The sequence below is a fragment of the Morus notabilis genome, unplaced genomic scaffold (genome assembly GCF_000414095.1).
Source record: "Morus notabilis unplaced genomic scaffold, ASM41409v2 Scaffold1927, whole genome shotgun sequence".
Taxonomy (NCBI): domain Eukaryota; kingdom Viridiplantae; phylum Streptophyta; class Magnoliopsida; order Rosales; family Moraceae; genus Morus; species Morus notabilis.
In genome coordinates this window covers 24,983-36,099 of record NW_010367010.1, presented here as the reverse complement: position 1 = coordinate 36,099, position 11,117 = coordinate 24,983, and the positions used below count along the sequence as shown (strand labels likewise).

General features: G+C 33.3%; 1 protein-coding gene across 4 annotated transcripts in view; it reads left to right on the top strand.

Annotated features, from left to right (window-relative positions):
* The first annotated feature begins 8,452 nt into the window (after positions 1–8,452).
* Positions 8,453–11,117, top strand: part of LOC21387331 (trihelix transcription factor ASIL2) — a 3,536-nt gene continuing 871 nt past the window's right edge. For 2 of the 4 annotated variants that reach the window (XM_024174409.1, XM_024174408.1), the window contains exon 1: positions 8,453–9,430. In XM_024174409.1, the coding sequence (XP_024030177.1) occupies positions 8,476–9,430 (955 nt within the window). In that variant the 5' untranslated portion in view covers positions 8,453–8,475. Of the gene's footprint in view, positions 9,431–9,826; positions 10,258–10,573; positions 10,806–11,117 lie in introns of those variants that run through there. The other 2 variants (XM_024174407.1, XM_024174410.1) reach the window with 2 other exon arrangements.

Genomic DNA, 11,117 nt, shown 5'->3' with positions numbered 1-11,117 from the left:
TTGATATTTTTTTGTTAAAATAGACATCTTAAGCTTTATGTGAGTTTTTAAATCACTCAAAAAATGATTTTATAGAATTAGTTATGATTTTTACAAGTTCATGTAAAAATCTGTCAATTTCCTGACGTGAATTTTTAATATGGATTACGGACTATTTTTGATGAATTTAATAAATTTGAAACCTAACTTATAATAGCTCTAAAGAAAGCTCTAGTCTACTTTGACTGGGCTGTGGTCCCATAATTTTTTGATCTACCTATAATATATTATGAATATTTTCATAAGAGTCGACGAATCTGTGGTTTTACAAAAAAATTGTTTGTGATCAACATTTGTGCTATTAAATATGGAGTTGATACTTTGATATTAAAGATCGTGAAATATGTGGAGTTTCTTATAATTAAATAATTAAGTTTGTAGATATTTGAATATCAATAAGTATGTATGAAATTTTATTATTATGTTTGATGACAAATGGTTTATTTTGATGATGAAAAATTAAATAAAACTGAGATTTTAGTTAGTTTTGTTGAAAATCTAATTGTTCATGCTAGATTTTATTTTTGACAATATCGAATGATAACGAAAGCTCATGTTATGAGTTGGCGTTCCTTCAATTATCTTAAAAAAAAGTATATCTATAAGAATTAAGGACTTTAAATTAAATATTTTAGTTTGATAGATTTTCTTTTAAGAAAATTATGGTTATATTATGAATTAAGCAGTTGGTTTTGCTTTATTAAGTTATGGACAAGGTTATTAAATTCTAAAGAGTCTTCCTTAACCTCAAATCACGTTTTTCAAAACAACGGGTGAGATTGTAATTACGAGTCTTCGATTAAGATATGAAAGAGGAAACATTATGATTTCCTATTCTTAGGAATTTGTTAGCAGCTCTAGAGTTTTGTAATACTCTTAAAAGAATTTGTAACGTCCCAACTAACAGGAAATATTTGCTAAAATTAGGTGAACACCTAATCATTGTGCGTGAATCGAACGAAGCATAAGGAGCTTACGTTTAGAATATATGAATGGTTAAGGTAAGTAAAGTACTCACCGGTAGCACAAGTGATGCTTGCAATTTACTTGTGACTTTGTTGCCATTACTACGTATGGATGTCATGATTGTTTATGACAGTATGAAAGGTGGTTATAATTATGTCTCATGGGCTATTTTTATTGTTTATCATGCCACTTATGAATTTTCATGGTCAATGAACATGACATTAAAATATTCAAATTCCTTGTGAATGTTTTATGCTCATTTATTAGCTACAATGGATATGATAGTAATGTCTTAATACAAAATATTTTAGTGGATATGAGTATTAATAATGGAAGCATGTTTTATGTTGACTACAAGAATGCAAATGACATGGTAAAGTAAAATGCTAGTATGCTTAATGTGAGCATCTAAGTGTTGGGATAGGTGTCTTTAAGCATGACATGTAATGAGGATATTTTATTATTTGATTAATAAAATGGTTTATTCATTATTTTTGTGCATGTATTATTGAATACTTTATGAATATCATAGAAAATTCCACGATTATTTATGTAACCTTAAATATTGTATATAAGTGTTATATACAAGAGGATAATATTTAAGGAAAATAATCGAAACGATGCTCGTAATGAATTTAATTAAAGTTTCAGAATCTTTAATTAAAACATTACTAATACCTGTCATTCCCATTAAGAATTGAATGGTGTTATCCACATCATTAATATAGAGGGATATTGAATGAGTGTATTATGCATAATGAGATTATGTAGAACTGGGACACAAACACAATTTGATTTTATGATAATTTTCGTTAAGCATAGAAAATCAAATTTGAGTCTACTGATAGTCATATATATATTATCTTAATCTTGAGTTGTTAGTAGACTCGTATTTATGGATTCGTGTTCTTTGACTTACTCAGTACGAATTTTGAGATCATAAATCATATTCCTTGTATCATGGAAACATGATGAAATGGGTAGCTGAGAATGCTAATATACAAGATGGAATTCATTCCTTCTTCTTTGAAGAAGCAGATAAACAATTCCCTTGAGGGTTGATTCCGTACTTGAATAAGTAACGAGCTCATATTCATGAATGTGTTTTATGAATATACTATTCATTAGAGAATCAATGGCACTCAAGGATAAAGATGTAATTAGAGAGGTTAGCGGATTTCACATAACTCTAATTATGAATTATTTATGGAGGATCGATTTATATGTAGTGACTATATCAAATGGACACTTCAAGTTCTTAGAAGTAAATTATGTTTATAATTTCGAGAGTGCAATTTCAAGTTTTTAGTGGAGTAACTTTTAGAATTAATAGAATTAATAAATTAATTAAATAGTTTAATTAATTATTAATTTTATTAGAACTTCAAATTATAGGTCCATAAGTCCCCTGTCATCCTTGTATTATTTGCAAGACAAAATGAATTATCAAAATTTTATTTCACTCACGAATAATTAATTGAGAATTAATTATACATTAAATAATGTGATTATTTAATTATTTTGTCACACACTGTGGTGGGACCACAGGAGATGTGTGACACCGGGTAAAATCTCACCGGGATTTTAGTTGCTTGCTCTCTAAGTAATCCAGTTTACTTGTTGGACAAGTTTTCCAATTAAATTCAAAAAGGAAAGTAAAATGTTACTTTATTTGGAATTGAATTTAAGCTAAAATTAGAAACTGGATTAGGAAGGAATTTTCTCCTTCTTTCCTAAGAGATGGCCGGCCACACAATAAGAAAAGGGAAGGAAAGTTTGTTTCCAAAAGAAAAAGGAAAACTGTATTTTTAATGAGATTAAAAATATAGTAGTTACCAATTTCCTATTTTCTTTGTCTACAAGCAAAGGATTCTCCTAATTGTCTATAAATAGAGACAATAGGAATTGGAAAAGAGTGATTGGTTTTTCTCCAAATATCCCTAGGTTGGCTGAAAATCCTAAAAGAGAAAAAAGAGAAGAAAAGTTCTTCAAAATTTTCTAATTCTTTCACATACATGCGTTGATAGTGAAAGAATAGAAAATTAGCGAGTGATCATTCTGATAGTTATACCTTGAGCCCACACTCATCGTCTTTCAAAATCAAGGAGTAGACGAGGAAAGCTTAGGTGTTGTAAGAAAGCTTTGGAGTGAGGAACGTTCGTTGGCCAAAGAATTTCAAGTTATCGTCCTAATCGTTGACAATGTATTAATTATCTATTCTTATAAATTAATAAGATTAATTTATTATTGCATAAATTAATATAATCTATAACACATTCAAAATATTTAGTGAAATTTTTTTGTTATAAACGATCCGTACTACCACGCTTCCACACTCAAAAACGTTTCGAAAACCAGCACTAAGAAACATGTGTGATATATGAAGTAGCATGACAAGATAAAGCATTATTTTGTTGACATTATATTTAAGTATGAACATTGGCATATAATATGTTATGATTAATTACACATATTAGTGGGTACCGCCGGTCCGTTAGAGGACCTAATATGATAGTTATGATTTAATTAAGTCCGTTAGATGGACTTTATGCTCTGTAGTCCCGAGTTATAGATGTGGCGACTCTAGTGGTTGTTGGATCTGTGATTTAGTCACGGTGTTGAATTCCATGAGTCTCGGTCGAGCAAGAATGGATAAAACCCCGTGAATACCCACATTACCGCTTATGTGAATGCCAATAGATTGTGATTCTGGTGTGATAGGCAAGCCATATATAACTAGTGGTACACTCCTGGAAGCCGAGTTTGATTTGTTAAATGGTACGTGAGGTTCGTGTGTGTGATTCCTTAGACTCATTGGCCTAGAGTCCAGGATAGCCACACGATTGAGCATCAACCGGCATAAGGTAGTCCAACAGGCCCATTAGTACTTACATGTTAGGATACTAGTCCATTAAGTATGTGATAAGTTAGGCTTATTGTTATGACATAATAATATTGTGCTATGAGTTATTATAGAATGATTTGTTCATGATAGTGTATGATATGAGGTTATGTTATGAATATGAGAGTATGATACGACTTGGTAGGACTATAGCATAATAAGACTATGTTGATTTAAAGTATGTATATCTCTTACTTAGATTTAACTATGATCATGTTAAATGGGAACATTTGATTATGATTATGATTGTCTTGTTTTCTAATGTCTTCTTGGTTGTTGTGAACCCCTAATATGAAGGCACATATGGGTACGCTAGATTATTGGGGGTATTTATGTATTTTAGATTTTAGCTACCATCAATGTGTTGTTCTTGTTTAAATCCTCTGCATAATTGTGCTTATAAGAGTACATGACTACTTGAGAAAGCTTCAGTTACGGTAAGAAATTGATTGTGCTTTATGATATGGTATGCTTATGATAATGGTATGTTAAGATTATGATGTATGATATGATATGATTATGGTTAAGGTATGTTAATATTAAAACTTATGAATATTATTATGGTATGTTAAGATTATGATTTATGATATCTTATAATTATGATTATGGTACGTCAAGATTATGAATCTCATACGTTGAATATGAGTTATAAAGTCAAAGTAATAGTCAACTGATAACATGAATATTTAATATGACGAGTTTATAAATATTTGAGTATAATACACTCCTCTATGAAACATGTTAGGAGTTAGTACGAAGCATGCTATATTATGATTACTTATCGGTTGGTAAAAATTATGAATTATTTGACTATGTATATTGAGAAAAATTATGAGTACTTGAATTAGGTATTCAAATTAATATCGCTTATGTCTACATTTATATTCATGTCTCTTTTATGTTAAGGAATTATTGTGTTGCTTTGCATCCATATTTAGAGTAGCTAGTCTACTCACTTACTAAGCTTCTTAGCTCACTAGGATTCCTTGTTGGTTTTTTTTTTTTAAAAAAAAAAAAAAAAAAAAAAAAAAAAAAAAAAGTTAAGATAGAAGCTCAGTGATCGAGGAAGCCGACCAAAGTGAATGTGCATATGGGGATAAGACTTGTAGTAGTCAAACTTTGATATTAATTTTTGAAAGTTGGCCTTATGGCTTCGATATGATTTTCACAAAGTTATGTTTTTAATTAAAGAACCCTTTCCAAGCACCTTTTTCTTTTCAAATTTCAGAACTTCCATGTTTTAATTAAGAATTTGTAAGCTTTTAAAAGTTTAAATATTCCTCATTTTTATGACCATGTTATATATATATATATATATATGAGATCCGCAAATATAGTATGATATGTATGTATGTGCGTCATGTTTTTTCATCACGATTCATCGCCGGCTAGCATAGTTGGTGGCTGGCAGCGGGTTGTGACAAACATAAATTATAAGATAACAAAAAAAAATAAAGGAGTTAAAACTTAAAAATAAAAGATAAACTAAAGCACCTAAAACTCACTGTTTAGAACTACCATATGATGAATAACAATTAAATATATACTTTTTAATTTACTTAGGATTAAGATTAGGATTCAACACGTGTAGAAAATAAAAGAAAGAAATAAAAAGTTAAGAAAAAATATGGGACCGAAAAGAGAGAGAGGAAAAAAAAGCATCAAAATGGTACGTAAACGATTATAGAAAATGAAAAAATATAGTTTTCACCCACTCTTTTTTATATTTAGCATTTACTATTTAGATAAGATAAATTTAGCATTGAGATTATGATAAAAAGTGAAAAAAGGTAACATATAATGGTCCATAATCTAGGTTATCTACTAACAAATGGTTTTTTTTTTTTTTTCAAGTATTTGAGAAGGGAAAAAATGAAACAAAAAGAAAAGATTAAAAAAAAAAAAAACAAAAACCAATAAAAAAAAAAAAAAAAAAAAAAAAAAAAAAAAAAAAAAAAGGAGCCAAAACGACTCATTTTAGTTAACTAAAAAAGGAATAGTAGAACCATGATGGCTCTTTTATATGTGTAGGAGAGTAGTGGTCCGGAAGGCGACAAAAAAACAAAAAAGGGTAGGGGTATATTTTTAAAATTTTGTTTTAGTGGGCAACTAGACAATTAGAAAGAAATTTTTGAGAATAACTTTTAGTACACAATATATTAAAGCACTACCGGAAAGAAACATCTAAGTAGGATAACCTTTTAAAAAAATTAATTGGGGTAAATGAAATAAAAAGTTAAAAAAGGGTAATTACGAAGAAGAAAAAATTTTAGGGAAGAAAAGAAAAAGAAATAAGAGAACATAAAAAGCTAAAACAAAACACCAAATTAAAGCCAAAAAAAAAAAAAAAAGAAAAACACTGAAGCTGTGCGTTGAAAGAAATTTGTGAGAATAATAATACACAGTATATTAGAGCACTACCGGAAGAAACATCTAAGTAGGATAACTTTTGGAAAAAAATTAATTGAGGTAAATGAAATAAAAAGTTAAAAAGAAAGGTAAGTACGAAAAATATAAAATATTAAGGAAGAAAAGAAAAAGAAGAAAGAGAACATTTGGTATATGCATTTCTACTCTTTTATATAGTAGTGAAATAACATGCATTTTTAATAGTGTTGGGGAAAAAATTTGGAAGAAATTATGATTGTGGAAGAGTAAGTGTCTGTTTGGTAAATGAGTTTAAACTATGATTCAAATCAGAGTTTTTAATTATGACTTTTGAAATTTAAATTTTTTGTAAGAGAAAAACACTATAGTAAAACAAAAACTATGGATTTGCATAGCAAAACCCATATACAAAATATAAATTATTTTTTATGGGTATGGATAGGGTTGGCAATCCGGGTAGCGACACGACTCAAAACCCGCACGAAATTAGCGGGTTTGAGTTTACTATAAATGGGTTTGAGTCATAATCAGATTGACACGATTAATATGATTAATAAATGGGTTGGGTTAGGATTGACCTCCTAACACAAAGTGACACGAATTAACACGATTAACGATATGTGTCATCTGTAATATAATGATATGTGATATAACATGAAAGTTTATATAACATATTAAATACAAATAATGTGAATTTTAATATTTGTAGGTAAAATTCATTTATTTTTCTTAAAGGAAAGATAAATTGACCAATAAACATATTAAATCCGTCTTGACTGTGTTAAATAAGTCATTATTATATTAGTTATTCTTTTAATATATTAATTTAAATGGGTTAGATGAGTTGGCACGATTAACACGACTAATAAATGAGTCGTGTTTAGGTTGATATTTTTGACACGTTTAATAAACAAATTGTGTTTGAGTTGATATTTTCTGACACGATTAATAAATAGATTAACACGAACATGAGCTACTAACATGAATTACCAAGGTATGAAAATTCTAATTACCATCATCGTTTAACTCCACTTCTACTATTGAGTGTTTTTAGGTTATTATCCATATTATGTTATTATCTTCAATCTTTAGCCGAAAAATTTGGTAAAGTGGAGTTGATGATCAGAAAATTAAAAGGAGTGGTTTAGGTAAGGACATTGCTTGGGCATGGTGGAAGAAATTATGGAGATATCGAGTTCCTAACAAAGTGAAGATCTATGTGTGAATGCAATTGATGCTCTTTTGTGGTCTCTAATCTTGAATACTTAATTATGATTTTTAAAATTCAAATTGTTTTAAGAGAAAAACACTGTAACAGAACCAAAATTATGAGTTTGCACTGTAACAAAATTCATATACCAAATATCATCTAAGCATACGCGATTTTACAAGTTCAAATTGGCTTGTTTGTTACCCTATAATATAGCCTACTTTTACCAGGTACTGGATTTATCATTTATGTGACAAATTTTTTTTTTATCTAGTAAATTTTTAATATACTATTAATTACTTTATTACAAATATGCTATTTACTTCATTCTCCTTAATAAGTTTTTATTTTTGTTTTTTTATGGTATAACACGGGATTGAACTAATAATGTCTTCAAACTCCACCCTACCTAAGCTCTTTGTGTCACTAGATCAAGCGAAGACTACGTATGTAACTTATTATTTTAATTTTATTAGTGTTTTTTCCTCATAAAATATATAAATTTAAAAATTTCACTCTCTTAAAATTTTACTACTAAATTAGAATTATTGACTTGAACACGTGAACCAGACTCTTAAGCCTCTGTTTTATTTTTGTTTTTGTTTTTTGTTTTTTGTTTTTGGGTTTTTGGTGAAAGAGGATAATACATACATATGGACTATGGTTTTTTTGTTATATTGCTGAATGACTTCACTTTGATTTATCAAGGTACGCAATTCAGCGAAAGGGGGGAAAAAAAAGAAATAAAGAAAAAGAGCGAGCCGAGCCGGTTTACTAAAGATGAGCCGAGCCACTAAAGCTGTGAGTAGGCTCCACGCGCTCGGCCCGGCGACCTGCCCCCTACACTCGCGGCTCATGCGGCCGGCGCTCTTCTCCCACCGACGCGACCCCTCCCTTTTCCCCCTAATTACCCTCCTTACCAAGTTTCGAAATTTCCATTTGACGCTCTCTTCTCCGCTAAACGACGACGATGGGCGACATCACCGACTCCCTCACTCCGCCACCGCCGGCACCGACGACGACCACGACCACCACGACGCCCTCTTCCTCTGCCGCTGCCGCTCCCACTCCTCTCTTCCAGAACCAGAACTCCTCCTCCTCCCGGCCCATGCCCGTCCGCGAGGACTGCTGGAGCGAGGAGGCCACCGCCACTCTGATCGACGCCTGGGGCCGCCGCTACGTGGAGCTCAACCGCGGTAATCTCCGACAGAAGGACTGGCAGGACGTCGCCGACGCCGTCAACGCCCTCCATGGCCACACCAAGAAGACCCACCGCACAGATGTCCAGTGCAAGAACCGAATCGACACCATTAAGAAGAAGTACAAGGTCGAGAAGGCTAGGGTTTCGTCTTCCAACGGCGCTTTCACTTCCTCCTGGACCTTCTTCGACCGCTTTGACGTCCTCATCGGCTCCAATCAGAAGAAGCCTTCTCCTCCCTCGCTCTCGCCCTCTCCGCCCGTCGCCGTCCCTCTCCTTCCCTACCGGAAGGCTTCCTCCACGGCGCTCGTTGCGATTCCGCAGAAGCGGTCCGCTCCGCCGCCGGTGGCGGCGGACGAGGGTTTCTTCAGGAGGAATTACTCGGCGATGGCTGCGGCGGCTGCGGCGGCGGAGGCGGAGGAGGATGAGGACGATTTGGAAAACGAGGAGGAAGTGGATGAGGAGGAGGAGGAGGAGAGGGAGAGCGAAGATGAAGGAGGGGTTGCGGTTGGGGATGCGGAAGGGATGAGAAGATTGGCGAGGGCGATCGCGAGGTTCGGGGCGGTGTACGAGAAGGTGGAGGGGGAGAAGCTGAGGCAGATGGTGGAGTTGGAGAAGCAGAGGATGCAGTTCGCAAAGGACTTGGAGGTTCAGCGGATGCGGATGTTCATGGACACGCAGGTTCAGCTCGAGCGGATCAAGCGTGGTAAACGATCCGCCTCCAATGGTAAGGCTCAAACAATGAAAAATTTTGATTCATTCTTAACATGGGAATTGGGATTTGGTTCATGGATTCTCTTATATTTCCTGTTGCCAATTTCTGTCTTATGATTTGCTCAATTGATTCTCGATATGTTTTGGTATTCTTGGAAGCTTAGAAGATTTATTTGTTTTTTTGTGTAACTTGGTGGTAGCTGGCTTCATGACTTTGCAAACAGGGCCTAAGTTTGGTGAATCTGTTTTACGTTAGGATTCTCATATTGAATTAGGGGTGAGCTGCTTAGGTAATTTAGTCAAAGTTCTGATTTTTTAAATAGGGCTTAGCAAATTGTTTTCTTTAATTAAAAGGGTGAGCAATTGATGTTTTTGATTCTTTAAATTTCTCCTCTTTTTGGCTTTACAGTTGGGCACTTTTAAACTGGTTAGGAGGAATTATTTGGGGATTAGACGATAAGTAGCTTCCTTTGGTGGGGAATTTAGTCCTCGGTTTGAGCTTTGCATACTCTTGCAGTGCAAACCGTTATGATCTACATGATTGAATTTGCGCATTCAGATGTTTGTCCTGCAAGGAGTATGCTTGAACGAAGTGGTCTGCTTGAGGTTGGACATGGTTGTGGAATGTAGAATCCATCTATTCTAAAAGTTAAATGATCAAGAAATGTGATAATTAACATCCACTGGTGCAGACATACACGTATATGCACACACTCAGCTACCCGCAGATGCATGCTTTTGCTTTATGCTTTTACTACCTTGATCGTGATTTGTCTTGGACCATATATATACTGGCTCTGATTCAGACCAAGTCTTGGTATTTTAGTTACGAGTTAAGTTTGACTGTTGACCCTTTTTTTTTGTAAGGATTCTGTTGCTAGGTTTCTTTTTTTAAACACTACTTGTAATGTGTTGAGAACTCCGTCTTAATTTGATTCTTAATCGTCTGCTTTGCACTTGCTCAGACGAGTGATAAAAAATGTGGTCATGCATGATCTGACATTCTGACTCCTTAGTTAACAGTAATGTTCTGGTATGTTCGTGTTGGAATAGTTGAGGAAGGTGATGTCCACAATTGTAAGCGTAGCTCTTACTCTTCTGTTGCAGCTCTTCGATGAATCTGTTGTACTTTATTGATTTCTTTCTTTTCAATCAGTATGTGCTCTTCGAATCTGTAGCAAGGGTCTCTCCACTGTTGGCCGATTGGATTTAGTTAGAGGGCTTCTGTTAAAGCAATTGAATAGGAAGTAGTTCACCTATCAAAAGTCTCCAAATTAATTGCTTTATGTGGGACTGGCTTGAATGAAACTTTAGAGATGAGTCGTGTGAATGAACTATGAAGGAGCGATTTCTGTTGGAACAAAATGACGTGGATGTTAGCTTGTGTTAACTTAACGTTGCAATGCGTTATTACATTAACTTTGGGTTGACATCTAATTGGCTCTTTATTATGGTATAGGAGTCAGGAGTTTAGTATTTTTATACGGATGATTTGTTTTTTCTGATCTCTGCATTATAGGGATTTTATGTAATTCATCATGGCTATAATCAAACAAAGATTGCTCAATTTCTTTTTGCAAGTTTTACTTTAATGTGGTTGAAATGCGTAGAGAAATTCTGGAATACAAGTTTTGTGCATCCAGCAAATTCAGGCTTGACTAATTTTTTGTTCAGGTTTTTTTTTTTTTTTTTTTTTTTTT